The sequence below is a fragment of the Phocoena phocoena genome, chromosome 1 (assembly GCF_963924675.1).
Source record: "Phocoena phocoena chromosome 1, mPhoPho1.1, whole genome shotgun sequence".
Classification (NCBI taxonomy): Eukaryota; Metazoa; Chordata; class Mammalia; order Artiodactyla; family Phocoenidae; genus Phocoena; species Phocoena phocoena.
The window spans coordinates 100617230-100636976 of NC_089219.1; the positions used below are offsets into that span (position 1 = coordinate 100617230).

The 19747-nt window shown below is 35.4% G+C and overlaps 1 protein-coding gene across 4 annotated transcripts in view; it reads right to left on the reverse strand.

Moving 5' to 3' along the window:
- Nucleotides 1–19747, reverse strand: part of PTPN22 (protein tyrosine phosphatase non-receptor type 22) — a 50000-nt gene that overhangs the window by 15220 nt on the left and 15033 nt on the right. The window contains exons 6-15 of one of the 4 annotated variants that reach the window (XM_065878011.1): nucleotides 19439–19510; nucleotides 19263–19322; nucleotides 18514–18656; nucleotides 17949–18015; nucleotides 17142–17219; nucleotides 14479–14565; nucleotides 4515–4591; nucleotides 3550–4367; nucleotides 1782–1865; nucleotides 1587–1633 (exon numbers count right to left, since the gene is read on the reverse strand). In XM_065878011.1, the coding sequence (XP_065734083.1) occupies nucleotides 1587–1633; nucleotides 1782–1865; nucleotides 3550–4367; nucleotides 4515–4591; nucleotides 14479–14565; nucleotides 17142–17219; nucleotides 17949–18015; nucleotides 18514–18656; nucleotides 19263–19322; nucleotides 19439–19510 (1533 nt within the window). Of the gene's footprint in view, nucleotides 1–1502; nucleotides 1634–1781; nucleotides 1866–3549; nucleotides 4368–4514; nucleotides 4592–14478; nucleotides 14566–17141; nucleotides 17220–17948; nucleotides 18016–18513; nucleotides 18657–19262; nucleotides 19323–19438; nucleotides 19511–19747 lie in introns of all 4 variants that reach the window. The other 3 variants (XM_065877999.1, XM_065878006.1, XM_065878019.1) reach the window with 3 other exon arrangements.

Consider the following 19747-nt stretch of genomic DNA (forward strand, 5'->3'; position numbering starts at 1 on the left):
AAAGTAGTGATTGTTCTTTACTCTGGGAGTTGTTACGATAATGACCATTAGCAATAATAGTAACAGTTACTAGCACATTAAAAGTGTAATTTAAGGGCTTCCCTGGTGGCGCAGTGGTTAAGAATCCACCCATCAATGCAGAGGACGTGGGTTTGAGCCCTTGTCCAGGAAGATCCCACATGCCACGGAGCAACTAAGCCCGTGTGGCACAACTACTGAGCCTGCGCTCTAGAGCTTGCGAGCCACAACTACTGAGCCCGTGCACTTAGAGCCCATGCCCTGCAACAAGGGAAGCCATCGCAATGAGAAGCCCATGCACCACAACGAAGAGTAGCCTTCACTCGCCGCACCTAGAAAAAGCCCGCATGCAGCAACAAAGACCCAACCCAGCTAAAGATAAATAAATAAAATAAATTTTTTAAAAATATGTAATTTAAAAGGCAGGGAATATTTGCCCACCAGCACTGCAATTGTAAGCGTGTTTAAATGTTATAGTTAATTACTTTTCTGATCTATGAAATTTTAAGATAGTTGATTCATAGTTGGTTCATATACTAATGAATAACAGATTGTTAAAGGTATAGGTTTTTCTTCTAGAAGCAGGGAACATTATTCCAAAAGGTTTATCTTAAATAATATAGACATCTGTTATTTTTTTTAAAAAACTACTCTCTGTGTTATCACAGCTCACAAGAAACAGCCTACCAGATGACTGCTATGAACAAGCAATCTACTTATGAAACAATTATTTTGCCTTAACTGTCCTTAAAGAATAAAGTCAAATGTTTCTTCTTTCACTGTCTTCCTTGATCACTTCCAACCTGAAGGGATCTCTCACAGTTTCAAAGTTCTTATCTTCCATATGGTACTGATTATATTTGCCTTGTTATAATAAATACAGACAAAAATAAAGACTTGTGTACACATGCTATATCCCCATTACTGAACTATAAGTTTCTTAAGGGTAATAATTGTGTCTTATACATCTTTTTATCCCCCACATCCTCTAGCACATTGTTTTATAAATAGTATCCGCTTAGGATTTACTAAGTGATAGGTGTTTAAAATAAAAGGAAGGGGCTTCCCTGGTGGCGCAGTGGTAAAGAATCTGCCTGCCAGTGCAGGAGCCATGAGTTCGAGCCCTGATCCAGGAAGATCCCACATGCTGAGGAGCAACTAAGCCCGTGCTCCACAACTACAGAGTCTGCACTCTAGAGGCCGCAAGCCACAACTTCTGAGCCTGAGTGCCACAACTACTGAAGCCCGTGTGCCTCGAGTCCACGCTCTGCAACAAGAGAAGTCACTGCAATGAGAAGCCCACGCACCACAACGAAGAGTAGCCCCCGCTCACCGCAGCTAGAGAAAAGCCTGCGCGCAGCAACGAAGACCCAATGCAGCCAAAAATAAATAAATAAGTAAATTTATGAAAAAAAAATATATATAAGGAATAGGACTATAGTCCATTGAATCCAAGTGAGTAGAATCAGAAAAATGTTATTGACCTTGCTTGGTCTAAGTCTTACCAAATCATCAAATTTCTTTGATTCAGATGTTCTACTACATTCTAGTGATTTTCCAATTTTTACCTTCACAGCTGAAGTTAAAGAGTTGGGAATATCCAGGGGGAATTCTCCTGTAAAAAAAGTAAATATGTTTCAATTTTAGTGCTGTAGTTTTAGGGAGCAATTGTTACTCAGCAATAGCACACAGAATATTGAGAGGACCTAGGAAGTAATATAGTTAATCCACACTTTATTTTACACTTACTGAACTGTACTTACCAGCTTCCTCTACCACAATAAAAGATTCAGGTGTCCGTTCAGGAAGTGGAGGGGGAATTTCATCATCTATTCTTGGAGAAGTTGCTATCCAAAATGCCCGAAATACAATCAAAATGTTTAATTAGAAAAATCCAAAGAAAATTCTTATATTCTAATCTTGATACAAATTATGTCAAGCATCATTAATATATTTAAGCTGGTATCTGTTCACTCAAGGAGAAAACAACATAAATTCTCTAATCCTAAATTGGAAACCCAGGAAGATTTTGATTCTTCTTCAAGATTTATTGTTTCTTTTAAAAGCTCAAAGGTATTTTGATTAAGTCACTGAGTATCAGTTAACATAAGGTAACATCTTATATTAATTTAGGAAGCTTTGGATTGTTTTCTCCGTAACTCTTGCCTTTTGTTTTACATCGAATATACAACATCATAAAGCACGTTGACATGCCAAAGATTCAATTACAGAGCAGGTAAAAATCACAAAGGTTTTAGTGTCTCTTCTTCATTCTTATAGAATTAAGAATATTGATATTTTTCCTGTTTACAAAAAAATGGTATAACACGGTTTTCTATATTTCTTTAGAAGTATTCAGAAGTTTTATAGAATTTAAATGCTATTATGAGAAACTGCCACCAGATGGCACACATGTCAATGTTGCTACAATCCTTGAAGATAAGGATTTGGTTCCTAATGCTGACACTCAGGGAAGTTTAAGGAACTATAGGTATCTAGAAAAACAAAATTTCTTTAAATCATAAAACAAGATCAAAGTATGTAATCCTTCCTTCTAACCAAAGAAGAAACTAGATCCAGATGGAATATTTTTATAACAAAACTAGGCATCTACATATCTATTGAGGAACTCTGTACAGTAAATAATGTCATAGAGAAAAAGCTTTCTCTACTTCCTATCTAGGTGAACCGTTCTTTATAAATTTCTGATGACATATCTAAGAGAGTTAAACTTGCTTTAACTCTTCTTCCACAGCATCTTCTTTCATATCAAACTATTATAATTATCTAACCAAGTATTTACTCCTACTTTCAAACCACTCAGTAATATGAAACAATATGCATAATATGCAAAAATACAGAACTATAAGATATAAAATATGAAATTAAAGTCTTATAAGATTAAAATATCATACAGAATACTGAACATGTATCCTCATCTATAAAGTTATTATAAAAGGACAAGAGGAAATCAAGTCCTCCTCTTCCAACTCCTGCAGGAAGAGAATTCAATTCTTAGCAATCTGTTCAATTTAGTATAGACACATGATTCTCCAACAAAAATTCTGAGTGACCATGTGGTGCTGTTGATCAAATCTTTTCTGATGTTCTTTTGGAAGTTGCTTCTGCATGCTAAGGATAAATTGTGGACTTTTTTTTTAACATCTTTACTGAAGTATAATTGCTTTACAATGTTGTGTTAGTTTCTGCTGTATAACAAAATTGTGGACATTTGATAGACACTTCTAGGAATGAGGACTGCTGCCTTTAGAAGCACGCCGGCTGGCATAGGTCCTGTACCAGATCTGATTGCCTCCACTATTGCTTGTTTCATGGAATGTTATGTATTTGTTATTGCTATTTTCAACTCATCACATCATCAAAACACTCATAGAATTTATTTTTTTTTGAGAAGAAAAAGGAGAAGGAAGCAGAGAAGGATAAGAGGGTGAGGGGGGGTAAGATAAAACCAAATCTTATAGAAACAAAGTCAAATCTAAAATGCTGTACAAACTTTTTAAAATAACTTACCTACTACTGCTGTCTCTTGGTTCAGTGCGGGGGGGAAATTGGTCGGAGGATTCAGTGCTGAAGAATCATGTGAATTGTAATAAGGAAAGAGGGTTGTAGAAGATTTTGGCAGTGAAGAACAAGGTACAACAGTTTTATCTTGCTTCTCAGGTAAATCAAGAGACATCTTAGAACCAGCACTACTTGGAGACAATGACGAAAAATAAGGATCTTCTACTAAAGACATGTAAGAAAGTACTTTAAAAGCACCAGATTCATGCTGCTTTGCTTTAGAGGCATTGCACATTTGATGCTTAGAGTCATATGATGGTGAATAATTCAGTTCTGCTGAAGAAACATGCATCACTTTTTGAGCCTGCTCAAGATAAGAATTGTGTGGGTGAGATTCCAAATAAAAATTTTCCTCGACGTCCAACTCTTTGGTGTCTCTCTGTTGCATCAATTCAAAGGGAGTTGATTTGGTCCGCATTATTGGCCTCTTTAAATTAAAACATCTTACTGCTGCATTTACAAGTTTTGAGTTAGGACGTGCTCCAAACAAAATGGAGCTCAAGTCCAAACTTTGATGCTTCTGAAGAGGCTCCCCAGCTATTGGGAATACCTTTCTCTCCCATTTCATGGTTGTGTCAGCATTTTTGTTACAACCACAATTTAGCTCCAAAAACTCTAAAGAACTGCTCTGTTTAGATGGGTGCATTACTAACCCTTCCTTTTCATTTATTTCAGAAATCCTGAGGTCAAAGGAAGAAGCTTCTGCACTTTTCACCCTTATCCTTCCTTTGCTCTGCTGGTTCATCACTTTTGCTTCTTTTATGATGCTGAAACAAAAAGAAAGTAATGATGATACCATATCCCAAAGAGGTCTCTTCCCATATCCTCTTCTCAGCATCACAATGAGATATAAGCATGAGATTTTCCTCCCAGACACAATTAGACAACATTTAGGTGTGTAAAATTATACTCACCTTTTTGGTAAATTAGGAGAATAAGAATCTGCTTCTAGATTGGGATTTTGCTTAGAAACTGAATACTTTGCTTGAATCTTCAAGAGAAGTAAGAGATTGTTTTTTAGTGAAGCAATGACCACGAGAGATGTTAGCATTCATAAGACTAAAAAGTTATTTTTCAGAAAATATAAAGATTTAAAATAATTCATGAAAGAGTCATATGAGTTTCCAAAATATTGAACCCAGCAATAACTTGGTCACATACTGAAATCAAAAGGATCAAAATAAAGGATTAAACAGTGTTATAGAAATTAAGAAGGATTTGCTTATAGCATCATCTTTTCATATGTGGAAGTTCTAATATGTTGTTTATTTAAAATACAACTTTATTCTCAAGAACACTTTACTTTCAGAACTTTCATCATCTCAACCTTTTATGTTATGTCCTCATACTTATCTTGTTCTACATTTTTCTTCCTTACTGTGCTCCAGCTATACTGGTTTTCTTGCCATTCCATAAGCATACCAAACTCGTTACCAATTTGAGGCTTTTACTCTTACTATTCCCTCTGATTGAAATACTTTTGCTCCAGATTTTGCATGGCTGGCTCTTTCTAAGTAATTATTCTCTACTTAAATACCACCTACATAAGGAAACCTTCCCTGACCACTCAACCTAAAATCACACTCCCACCCACTTGCCCAAACATTCTCAATCTTTATTTTCTTCATAGGAATTATCACATTATGAAATTTGTTACTATGCCTCATGGAATCCAAGCTACCATCAATTGTACAATATATCCGGCCTTCGGGGATGTTTCAATATGTTTTTTTAAAAAGTCAGCAATTATAAGATTCCACCTGCAGTGGGTTTAATTGTGACTCTCAAAAAGATATGTTGAAATCTAATCCCTGAAATATGTGAATGTGACCTTATTTGGAAATAAGGTCTTTGCAGATGTAATTAGTTAAGATGAGGTCATATTGGATTAGGGTGGGCCCTAATGCAATGACTTGTGTCCTTACAAAAAGAGAAAAGAGAGACTCAGAGACACACAGGGAGAATGTGGTGTGATGATGGAGGCAGAGACTGGACTGCAGTAACGTATCTGCAAGCCAAAGAACAACAAGGATTGCTGGAAAAACCAAAAAATAGCAATAGGCAAGGAAGATTCTTCCCCTAGAGCTATGAGAGAGAGCATGGCCTTGCTGACACCTCAATTTTAGACTTTGTGACTCCAGAATTGTGAGAAAATTAATTTGTTGTTTTAAGCCCTCCTTAGTTTGTGGTACTTGTTACAGCAAGCCTAGTAAACTGATACAGAGACTTTAATACTCCACATTCAATAATGAATAGAAAAATCAGATCAACAAGGAGACAGAGGACAGACATGAACAATCATGTAAACAAATAAGAACTAATAAACACTCATAGAACACTCTATCCAACAAAACGTACATTCTTCTCAAACATATATGGAACATTCTCCAGGATAGACCAGATGTTAGGCCACAAAGCAAGCTTTAATAAATTTTAAAAGAGAGAAGTCATACAAAGTATCTTTTTCAATCATAATGGATTGAAACTAGAAATCAATAACAGAAGGAAACCTGGAAAATTCACAAGTATGTGTAAATTAAACACTCTTAAACAACCAATGGGTCAAAGGAGAAATCACAATAGAAATTAGAGAATACTTAGAAATGAATGAAAATACATCATACCAAAATGTATGGAATACAGTGAAAGCAGTCCTTAGAGGTAAATTTACAGCTGTGAATGCCTGGAAGAAAGATTTCAAATTAATTACCTAACTTTATACCTTAAGGAACTAGAATAAGAACAAACTAAACCCAAAGCTAGCAGAAGGAAAGAAATATTAAAAGATTAGAGCAGAGATAAATGAAATAGAGAAAACAATGGAGAAAACCAACAAAACCAAAATTTGATCCTTTGTAAAGATCTGTAAAATTCACAAACCTTTAGCTAGAGACTGACTAAGGGAAAAAGAGAAGACTGAAATTGCTAAAATCTCAAATTACAGAAATAAAAGTGGGGATATTTCTACTAATTTCACAGAAACAAAAAGTATAAGATTATAATATGAATAATTGTATGCCAACAAATTGTATAACCTGGATTAAATGGACAAATTCCTAAAAACATATGATCAACCAAAACTGACTCAGAAAGAAATGGAAAATCTAAATACACCTACAACTAATAAGTAGGCTGAATCAGTAATCAAATATTTTCCTAACAAAGAAAAGTCCAGGACCAGATGGCTTCATTGGTGAATTGTACCATTTAAGGAAGAATAAACACCAATCCTGCACAAACTCTTCCTAAAACTTGAATGACACTCCTAAGTCATTCAATGAAGACAGTAATTCCCTGTTGCCAAAGCTAGACAAAGATGCTACAGGCAAAAGAAAACCACAGACCAATATTCTTTATGAATATTGATGCAAAAGTCCTCAATAAAATACTAGCAAACTGAGTTCAGCATAGAAAAAGGATTACACACCATGACCAAGTGAGATTTATTTCCAGAGTGCAAGGATGGTTCAACATTCAAAAATTAATCAGTGTAATATATCATATTAATAGAATTAAGGAGAAGAAACCCACATGATCATATCAATTGATGCAGAAAAAAATTTGACAAATTTGACAAATGATGAAAATACTTAATAAACTGGGAATATAAGGGAACTTCCTCAACATGATAAAGCCATATATGAAAACCCCACAGCTAATATCATACTCAAAGGTGAAGGACTGAAAGCTTTCCCCCAAGATCAGGCATAAGACAAGGATGCCAATTTTTGCCATTTTTATTCAACATAATACCAGAAGTTCTAGCCAGAGCAATTAGGTAAGAAAACAAACAAATAAAGGCATCAAAATGGGAAAGGAGGAAGTAAAGTTACCTTCATTTGCAGATGACATAATTTTATACGTTGAAAGATTCCACACACACCCACAAAAAAAAAAATGCTAGAGCTAATAAACCAATTCAGCAAAATTGCAGAATATATAATCAACACACAAAAACCAGTTGCACTACTATACTGTTTATTATTGTTTATCAGCAATAAACATTCTGGAAAGGAAATTAGGAAAGCAATTCTAATATATATATATATATATATATATATATATATATATATATATATCAAAAATATACATACTAAGGAATAAACTTAACCAAGGAAGTGAAAGACTTATATACTGAAAACTACAAACCATTGCTGACAAATAAAATAAATAGAGAGACATTTGATGTTCATGAAGTGGAAGGTATTATATTGTTATGATAACATTACCCAAAGTGATCTACAGATTCAATGCAATCCCTATAAAAATTCCAAAGGTGCTTCTGCAGAAATAGAAAACCTCATCTTAAAATTCATGCAGAGAGGGCTTCCCTGGTGGCGCGGTGGTTGAGAGTCCGCTTAACATCACTAACCAGGAAAATGTAAACCAGAACCACAATGAGATACTACTTTACACCCATTAGGGTGGCTATTATCTAAAAAACAAACAAAAGCAAAAGCTAACAAGTACTGGTGAGGTACCTAGAGTAGTCAAATTCATAGGGAGAGAAAGCAGAATGGTGGTTGCTAAGGGCTGGGCTTAGGGAGGAATGGGGAGTTAGTGTTTAATGGGTATAAAGTTTCAGTTTTGCAAGATGAAAGGAGTTCTGGAAATGGATGGTGGTGATGGTTGCACAATAATATGAATGTACATAATATCACTGAACTGTACACCTAAAATTGGTTAAGGTAGTAAATTTTACGTATATTTTACCACAAAGAAAACCTAGAGAAAAAAAGAGCAAAAGGACTTGGATAGATATTTGTCCAAAGAAGATGTACAAAAGGCCAGTAAACACATGAAAAACTGTTCAACATCACTAATCATTAGGGAAATGAAAATCAAGGTTGTAAATACCACTTCACACTCATTAGGATGGCTATTATCTTAAAAACCAAAAACAAACAAACAAAAAAACCAGAAAATACCCAGCGTTAGCAAGAAGGTGGAAGAATTGGAACCTTTGTGCAATGCTGGTGGGGATGTAAAATTTTGCAGCCACTGTGAAAAACAGTGTGGCAGTACCTTAAAAAATTAAACATAGAATTACTGCATGATCCAGCAATTCCACTTCTGGGTATATACCCAAAAGAATTTAAAATAGGGACTTGAACAAGTATTTGTACACCAATTTTTATAAGAGCATTATTCACAATAGCCAAAAGGTGGAAACAACCCAAGTGTCCATCAACAGATGAACGGGTAAGTAAAATGTGGTATTACACACAATGGAATATTATAAAGCCATAAAAAGGAATGAAATTCTGATATATGTTATAAAATGGATGAACCTTGAAACATTATGTTACATGAAATAATCCAGATAAAAGAGTAAATATATGACTACACTTATATCATGTACCTAGAATAGGCAAATTCATAGAGACAGAAAGTAGAATAGAAACTATTAGGGGTTCAGGTACAGGGGATGGAGAGTTTCTGTTTAGAATGATGAAAAATTTCTAGAAATAAACAGTAATGATGGTCACACACATTGTGAAGGTACTAAATGTCACTCATATTTTAAACTGGTTAAAATGGTAATTTTTTCCATAGTGGTAAAAATACTGTAGTTTTACCACAATAAAAAATATGAATGGAGAATTGTCTCCTCCTCATCTATTTTCTGGTAAAGATTGTGTAAAATTGGTGTTAATTCTTTCTTAAAGATTTGGTAGAATTCTCAAGTGAAACTATGTGAGCCTGGATATTTCTTTTTGGGAAATTCTGAAATTATGAATTCAGTTTTCTTTATCATTATGAGGCTGTTCAAATTATTTCATGTTGAGTGAGCTGTGGTAGTTTGTGTTTTTTGAGGAAGTAATACATTATTTTATCTAAGTTATCATATGTGTATGTGTTGAGTTGTTCATACTATATCCTTTATTATCCTTTTGATACCTGTAAAGTCTGTAGAAAGAGCCCCTTTTGCATTTCTGATATTGGTAATTTTTATTTTTTTCCCTTTTTTCCTTTATATTGTTCCTAGAAGTTTGTCAATTTTGCTGATCTTTTCAAAGAACCAGATCATTGGTTCACTGATTTTTCTTTTTGTTTTCCTGTTTTCAATTTCATTGATTTATACCCTTTAGTATTTCCTTCCTTCTGTTTCTCTTGGGTTAATTTCACTCTTTTTTTTCCCCCTAGATTCATAAAGTGGGAGCTCAGATTATTGATTTGAGACATTTACTGTTTTCTAATGTATGCATGTAGGTGGCTATAAACTTCCCTCCCAGCGCTACTGGAGCTCTGTCCGACAAATTTCGATATGTGGTATTCTCATTTTTATTCAGTTCAATGTGTTTTTTAGAAATTTCCTTTGAAACTTCCTTTCTGATTCAATGAATTATTTAGAAGAGTCTGGTGTAGTTTCCAAGTGTTTGGATCTTTTCTTGTTATCTTCTGCTATCGACTTCTAGTTTGATTCCATAGTAGTCAGAGAATACATTCTATATGATATCAGTTCTTTATATTTTTGAGATTGTTTAATGGCCCAGGATATGATCCATCTTGGCATATGTTCAATCAGCACTTGAAAAGAATGTATATCCTTGTATTGTTGGGTGGAGCATCCTATAAATAATCTATTTGATCCTGTTAGTCGATGGTGTTAAGTTCTCATATATTCTTGCTGACTTTCTGTTGAGTTTTCTATCAGTTCTTGAGAGAGCGGTTTTGAAGTCTCCAACTATAACTGTGGGGTTTTCTATTGCTCCTTTTAGTTCTATCAGTTTTTGCTTCACGTATCTTGCAGCTCTGTTTGGTCCATACACACTTAGGATTGCTACATCTTATTGGGGGATTGACCCTTTTATCATTATACAATTTCCCTCCCTAACTGTGATAATTTTCTTTACTCTGAAGTCTATCTGGTATTAATATAGCTACTTCTGCTTTCCTTTTATTAATGTTTACAGGATATATCTTTTTTCCAATCCTTTATTTTAAACCAACCTATATATTTGAAGTGTGTTTCTTATAGACATCATATAGTTGGGTCATGTTTTCAATATACTCTGCCAATCTGTTAATTGGTGTATTTGTACCATTTACATTTAATTTAATTATTAATATGGTAGGGCTTAAGTCTCCAACTTTATATTTTGTTTTCTGTTTTTTCTCTCTGTTTCTCATTTCTCTTTTCTTTTTCCTGCCTTTTTCTCTTTCCTGCATCTTTGGAATTTAATTTTGATTTACCTATAGTGTTTTTTAAGATATATCTTTGTACAGTTTTTGTAGGGGTCGCTCTAGTTATTATATTATATATTCATAACTTATCAAAGCCTATACGTGTTATCATTTTACTAGTTCAATACAGAAGTGTTACCTCCCTTTACATGCCTAACCCTTCCTTTTTTTTACAGTATAATTGTCTTAAATATTTCCTCTAATACATTTAGAACCACATCAGTGTTATAATTTTTGCTTCAATTATTAAGCAATTTAGAAAACTCAAGAGGAGAAGGAAAACCTATTATATTTACCCATGTTGCTTACCATGTTCTTCCTTTTTCATCATTTCCTTTCTATTTACAAAACTTCCTCTGCCTTTTTTTTTTTTTTTTTTTTTTAGGGTAGGTCTACTGGCAACAAATTCTCTTAGTTTTTCTTCATCTGAGACTGTCTTGATTTCCCCTTCATTCCTGAAGGATGTTTTTTTTACTGGGTATTGGATTCTGTTGACAGCTTTTTTCCTTCAGCACTTGTAAAATACTGTGCCACTTCCTTCTGGCCTCCATGGTTTCTGATGACAAATTCACTTTCATTCTAATTGTTTTTCCCCTAGAGTTAAGATCATTTTTCTTTGGCTGCTTCCTAGAATTTTTGTATTTAGTTTTCAGAAGTTTAATTATGATGATTCTTTCAGTAATTTTTTAGACACGTCTTTTTTCTCCTTTCCTTCTTGGACGTCGATGACACTAATGCTAGGGTTTTTGTTACAGTCACTTAGTTTCCTGTGGCTCTGTCTACTTTTTATTTTATTTTATTTTTTAGTCTATTTTATTTCTGTTGTTCAGATTGGGCAATTTCTATTGTTTTGCCTTTCAGTTCATTAATTCTTTCCTTGTACCCTGTATTCTACTGTTGAGCCCATCTACTGAGCTATTTTGTTTCCATTACTGTTATTTTTCAACTCTAAAATTTCCTTTTGTTTCTTCTTTATATCTTCTGTTTCTTTGGCAGGTCTTTATCTTTCTTTGATGAGCCTTTCTATTGTTTTAAGCATGCTTGTAATTGTTTACTGAAGCATTTTAATCATGGCTACTTTAGAATCTTTGTCAGATAATCTTACACCTCTATCATCTCAGTGTTGTCATCTATTGACTGTCTTTTACTCATTTGGTTTACAATCCTCCTGGTTCTTGGTATGACAAGTGATTTTCACATGAAACCTAGATATTTTTGTATTGTTATAAATCCCTGGATCTCAGTTAAACCTTCCCTTTTAGCTTCTCCTTTTTAAATCCATTCTGACAGGGGAAAGAGGAGGGAGGGGGTGCTGCCTCATTAGTGCCTTTCTATTGCCAAGTAGATTCTACCTCCACCAGTTTCCTCACAGTCTCTGTTGACACCTGAAGGGAGACACCTTGGGAGAGGCTCTCCATGTGGTCTCTACTGACACTGTGGTCGGGGTGGCCTCATTACTGCTGGATGATGGTGAAAATCCTGACTCTCCACGAGGCCTCTTCTGACACTCCATCAGTGGAGTGGCATGGGGGCACTGGGTTACTGCCAGGTGGAAAGTCAGTCTCCCCACATGGTCTCTACTGACACTGCAGGGAAACCTCATTGCAGGCCAGTGGGGATGAAATTCCTAGCTCTTTACTTGACCTTCTCTCTTTTTTTTTTTTTAAACAGATATATGTATTTCTTTATTAGAATGCTCACAGGAATGACACATTAGCACTGTCCTTCTGATGTGACAGAGAATACACATATCTGACCCACTGACCTTCTCTTTATCACAGTCTTTGTGAGGGTGGGAATCTAGGTTCTCCACTTTGCTGGCATAGTTAGGGTTGGGGGCCATTTTTTTCTTTAGTGTTGACTGAAGTAGAGTAATTATTATCTAAAAATTCTCTGGCTTGCTGGGCTGTCCCTTTCCTGGTCCTTTGGCTAGAGAGAGCAGGATTTTGTTGAGGTTTCTTTGTCTGCACTTTTGGCATTTCCAAGTTGTTGGTTCCTTCAGTTCCATATCCATGATATATGAGGAAAAAGAGCTCACCATCATGTCATTCCTCAGGTCTCAAGGTCCCTAGTGGTCTGTCTTCTCTCCATCTTTCAGAGTCTTCTTATATTTGTTTTGTATATATTGTCCAGGGTTTCTAGTTATATTTAGTAGAAGGAATAGGGAAAAGTATGTCTACTCGATCTTCCCAGAAGCAGAAGTCCTCCTTGGCTGGTGTTAATCAATTCCCTATGTGGGAGGTTGAACCATGTTCCTATGTTCCCATTTATTGACTAAGGGCACACTCCGAACAACTCAACTGCCTGGAGCCATGGCACTACTACTGGGCTCAATCTGAGTACTGACATTTCCTGGAACCTAAATAAAATATTAACCCATGTACTCCAGCAGCACATTAAGAGAATATTCTTTGTTCAAGAAGGTTTTATTCTAAGAGCAAGGATGGCTTGATATTAACAAATCCAAGGATATGACTGTTTCAATATGTCAAAGGAGAAAATCCATGTGATCATTCTATAAATGCAAAGATATGCAGTTGACAGAACTCAACATTCTTTCCAAAAAAAATTCTTAATAAAATAGAAGTCAATGAATACTTTCTTAAACAATTAAAAAATATATCTCCAATCAAATCAGCATCACACTTAGTAGTGAAACATGAGAATCTCTCCCATTAAAATTAGGGCATGCATATCACCTCTATTATTTAAACTTGTCCTGGGAGTACTAGCCAATGAAGCAGGCATGAACAGGATATAAGTAACAATGTCTGGCAACTATATTCTTGTTTCCATCTCCTTCCCCTACATTGTTTCTCCGGAGTTGACATTAACTATAGGATTGCTTAGTTCATTCCCTAACCTCAACAGTTTTTTGGCTTTCTTTCACTCCCTGTGCTTCATCATTCAAGTAATAGGAGTTATGATATTAGGGTTATGTCTTATATACTTTGTATTCCTAGTGTTGTGGAAACAGTAGGTTCTCAGTGAATATTTTCAGATTCATAATACAAAAATGAGATATTAAAAATTAAATTAATTTGTATATGTTACATACACCCTGGAAGGTAAACCAATAATTTTGTCTTATTAAGGTTTGCTCAGAATCTAATACTTTGTGATTATACAGTAAATATTTGACATCAATTTTTGTGATGAGATCAACATAACATATCTAGAATGCTCAATATTTTTAAATTAGAATTTGGTCAAATCATAATTGTTTTTATACCTAACATTTTCGGCTAAGAATCCTTTAGCTATTCTAAAATATTCTCAAAATTTGATGACACATATGCAATCAAAATGAGGCTAGAGTAACCTGAAAAATCACATCAGTACTCAACTATAATTTCACTTTGTAATTGTCACTCTCACTTCTAAATTGCCACACAACTGTTTAAAACATGGAAACAGAATATATGCTTACCCTTTAACCCACTCCTATTGTTTCTAAATTTAGCTGAAAATGGTATGCAATAGGTTAACCAAGAGATTAATTTTCTAAGTTAAAGTACTTCAATTAAATTGTCCTCCACAGGAGATTTATAGTGCAGCCCCATGCACACCTGACACTCCAATTTAGTTGTGATGATAAAGTATAAGTTGTCCTGCAACTAATCTGAAATCCCTTGACCAAAATCAAACATGAAAAAAACTGTTTTACAAAATATCGAATTTAAAATGTACCTCTGTTCCAGAGTGTTCATCCCTGATAACATCCATCTGTCTCTTAAATAGTTCTAATACAGCATTGTAGACCAGTTCATACTGTTCCTGAAGAGCATTGCAAACCAGAACAAACAAAAACAAAAACTTCGTGAACTAACCAGATTTCAGGAATATAAACACCAATCAAATCATAGTATAGCAGATCTGAAACATTAGTTTAATTACAGTGCCTTATGTCTGTGTAGCCCATGTCAGATTTCAAAGCATTTTTAGGCTGCTAGAAACAGCTAACTATTTTATCTACCTCTAGCTAATATACAATGACCTTGCAGCATGCTTTTTATGCTCTAACCCCACTTTCTTACTTATCTCTCCTTCCACCCATAATCTCTCTAATCCTGTTTTCCTTGCTCACACTTTAAAATCTTTATTTCAGGAACTTCCTTGGTGGTCCAGTAGTTAAGACTCTGTGCTTCCATTGCAAGGGGAACGGGTTTGATGCCTGGCTGGGGAACGGGTTTGATGCCTGGCTGGGGAACTGAGATCCCACATGCCATGGAGCCAAAAAAAATTGTTTTTTATTCCATCCTGGATGCATTTTCTTTTTTTTTTGTAATTCACCTCTTGCAGGAAAAGGTAGATAGACGTGGTTGATGGCTAAATAGATAGCTTCAAGATGTATTATTTAACATGGCTCACGATCGATCTATAAAGTAGCTAGGTTGTTATCCCTGTTTACAATTTGTCCGAGATCATTCAGAAGTAATTTCCATGTCTTCGGTTAGAACCTCAATCTTTTGACTCTTACTTTAGTGCACTTATATCAAGCTGCTGAAATTCTGTCTTAGCAAAGATACCAAAAAAAAGTAGACCCCTAAATAGAGTTTGGAAATTTGTGGTTATAAAGGGATTTCACTGTAGAGAAATGAGACCTCTACAAGGTTCATGGGTTTTTACTACTCTGTTTTTGCCTCTGTACCTGCTTGAGCACTTGATTTTGGATCTACTTTTCATCTGAATGGGCCTATTCAGGGTCTTCTATGACACTTCACACAATCTTATACAAACAAAATATAATTTTTTCCAAAAATAATCGTAGCAGGAGAACAATGCAGAGTCTATATCACCCAACACAGCCATTGGTACACTCTTCAATTTTTTTAAGACGAGAGAAAAATCAGACAGGAAGCACTCATCTGGTTACAGTGTTATCTATCTCCTGGCTAGAGCAGTGTCATAAAAAGCAGCTATAGCTGGTAGATTTGTTCAAATAGTTGTTGATAATGCCAAAATGTGAAGGTTAACTTAAAATTGTTTCAGCTGTCTTCCAACTCTTAAAAGTAGGTCTGAAATGGACTTTTTCTGAAATGGAGTATGGCTTTATTTATTGATTCAGTATTATAATTTAATGTTATACAACTAGGTTGCATACTTCCTGGAATCTTTATACATCTACATGGATCGGCCTTCTTTTAAGTCTGACAGCACTAAACCAGCCAATACTTTCATTTCACATAAACTTTCCCCCCTATACGTTGAATATAGAAAACACCTACAGGCAACAGATGAAAAAGAATTCTTTTTTTCCACTAACTATTAGTGGAAAACCTGTGTGGGCCAAACAGAAGCTTTATATTATAATAGCTCATAATTTTTTCCCCTCAATTTACAACTTCTAGATGAAAATATCTGAACTGCCATTGTCAATTGTTTTACTTCTAAACTTATGTGCAAGTTCATTTGTAAGTGCTTTAAACATGTTAATTTCTTGCTGTTTAAGCAATACGAAGCAGTTCTAACAAATTATGCAAAAATGCCTCTTACCTAATAAATACCTATAAATGTTTGATGAAAGAATGAATGGGTGAATGTTAAACTCTATCTTAAAGATGGAGACCATTTAGAAATATAGGTAAAGTTATTGGTGTAGAAATATGGGTGGAATTAATACTGTAGAAAGTGAGAGATCTGGGCTGGGAATGTTTTACCTAGGAGGTAGAACGTGAGCTGGAGAGGAGAGAACAGGGGAAAAGCATTTCCAATGGAATAAAACTGTGAGCAATCTGGGGTAGGTTAAAATACTGTGATACATATATATAATCACATATATAGTATGATTGTAATTATGGGTTTTCTGGTAATATTTTTTAATATACAAAGAATAAAGACCAGGAGAAACTACAGAAAAATAGTAACAGTGACTCCCTCTAGGCGACAGGATTATGGATGATTTTTTAAATTTTTTATCATTTTCTAAAATGAGCATATAGACTTCATTCTGCAGATTCTGTTACCACCTCCCGAAGAAGAAATTACAGATCTCTGATTTTCTATGGTTTCAGAAATGAAGTACCACTACAAAATTTCAAGTTAACCTGACCCAGCTATTTCTTTCTAATAAGTCAAACAGCTTGTTGAATTTTTTCAACATCCTTTGTAAGAAATATTATATTGTTTTCTTAATATTTTCTGAACAGGCTATAAAATATAAGGAATGAAAGGAATTTGGTCCAGAGCAAGGGATACAGGAAAAATATTGGGATATTCAGAGTTAGAGGAAATGGAAATGGACTAAAACCCTTGATAGTAAAGTAGTCAGCTGTTTGTGGAGGCCTTATTATTATTAAACAGAGATACGAAACCAGACTCAGACATGTTATATTATTCACCACAGTCCATACCTGAGTTTGAACTAATGAAGGCCTCTGTGTCCGCATTTCCTGGATCAAACTAAAAACACTGAAGTTCTCAGGAATTATCTACCAAATAAAAGGAAACAATATCTTACTCCTTTATTGCTATCTAGAAAAAGGAATGCATTTTTTAAACTAATGGGGTTTCTCATCACTTGCACCAAGATTTAGAGCCTACAAAATACTGAAGAAACTCTTCAAAATGATTTCACGTGAGGTGATCAAATGTCTGAAGTTAAAAATATGAGGGAGAACTCTCAGTAGGTAAGTATGAGAGTTTAATGAACTAAAAGAAGTTTGCAAATAGGTCTAAAGCCCATATTTTAAACTTCTCATTTCTTGTTAGACTTAAAAAAAAAAATTTACAGGTTGGAACACAAAATTTGCAGTAAATTGAGTTCATCTGCTAAAGGAGCGTGTCTAAAGGAAAGGTAACTGTGATTCAGGGCTGCGGTTCTCAAAACTACTTCTCTCCAGAAGCACCTGAAGAGCTTGCTGGGCCGTCCCTGCCCACCCCCACCCCCACAAGAGTTTTTGCTCAGTTCATCCGAGGTGGGGTCCCAAATTTTGCATTTCTAACAAGTTCTCGGGTGATACTGAAGCTTCTTGTCTGGGGACCACATTTTGAGACCACCAACTTAGGAACTAAATTAATCGTCTGACAAAGCAAATCTACAAGTGAATATTCTAGAAAAGATTAATGGTGGAGATAGCTGTTTTGAAGAACCAAACAATTTCTGAGTCTAAAAGTAGCAAGGTTAAGAAAATGGCAAGTGCCTGTTGAGAGAAACTCACCCCATCTTTTAGTAACATCCACGTATAATCAATAGCACAGATAACACCAGTCCTTCCACAACCAGCACTGAAATGAAAGATCACAGTAGCATGTATATTTGCAGAGAGTGGATCTTTGACAGTAGCTGGAAATTTTCACTGGCAGATTTGAGGAAGAAGAAATCTAGAGCCCATGAAACTTTCTAAACCCTACCATTTCTCAGAACATACTTCAATTGCCACATGCTACACCGAGCCTCAGGACAGATCCCAGGCATCTTCTCACAGCAAAAAGTCTCTAGAGCTGTGCTGTTCGCAAGTAATTTATCAGAAAAGATATTAATTTAATGCTCAGGTTGAATTTATTATAGTTTCTGCTATTGACTTTTCTCTTTCAATCGTTCTAATTTTAAGCTTCATTCCTTTCTGACTGACTGGAAGAAGTGAGCCTAGAATTAGGAGCCTACATCTCATGCAGACTTTAAATTCCAACAAAGTCAGTCTTCCTTCAGTTAAAGCAGGAGTCTTGGCCAGACAGTGACATTTGGTTTATTCTGGGTAGAAGGTTCATCCAACAGCATCATACCTGCAGTGAATGCATATGGGAACACTGTTATCCTCTTGGTAACAACGTACATCCCAGATGAGCTCAAGAATAGGGTCTATAGATGAAGGCACATCGTGGTCTGGCCAGTTCTTGTAATGGAACTGGTAGATGGTTCGAGTTTCCTATAAAAATAGCCAGAATAAAAGGAGAGTTCAAGATTAGGGCTTCACTTCATTCTATCACAAGATTACTCTGACCTACAAAGTAGCATCTATCTATATATTTTTTGCAGTTTATGGAGATTTCTTCCCTATAGGCCTCTGGGACCATATGCCCTCTAAGAACAATTACAAGTAATTTTGAGTCACTTACTATTGGCCTGTCTCTATCTGCCCCACTCACAAGAGAATGCAGATATGAAAATGGTCCAAACCAGAACTGCCCAACTGGTGTGCTTCAAATGGGTCATAGGTGCATTGATGTACTAATCCCTTTGCCTTAGAGAAACCAAGCAGCTTGAGCTCTCAAGTTGGTTCCCAGCCTCTACACACTATACACAGCCTCTATTCATCCTAGAAATATTGTCATTTCATATTGTGCCATTGGTGTGGAGTAGGTTGGGGAACACAGATTACACCAAAGATCTCTTTTGGTTATGATGATTTATCCAGAACATCAAAGGCCCTACCACTTCCTATTATCTTATGCCCAGACTGCATCACATACATATATATTTACTTGCCTGATCTCTGTAGGCTTTGAGGTTACCTCTGGTGTTCTATACTTACACAATTGAACTTGACTTGTAGAGTCCTGATTGTATAATCAGATTTTTTATTTTCAGCTTCCTAAGAAGTAAATTAAAGTATTAGTTATTTCAAAGACTAATATTCAAAGACTACTCTCTATAAAGTAGGTCCTGAAGCATTTGCTCAGCCATAATGGAAATAGACATCATACTTACACAGGATATGGAGAAAGGGCCAAGTTGCAGTTGCATTTCTCCTGGCTCAGCCCAGTAGCGCTCACATTTTTTCTGTTGCACAAAGCAGAATGTAGTGATTTCCCTCCATATATGCTAGTCTTTTCTGGGTAAGAAAACCCCCTCCCTCATTCAGAAGCAAATTCAGCTGTATCCTTCTCCTTAGGTTAGGAATTTCTAACCCCCTTGGGCTTCAACCCATGTCTGGATTCTCCAAAGATGGGAAAACAAACACTAAAGGATATACAAATTGCAGACTTCCTGGAAGTCCGACAAAGTAGAAATAGGGAT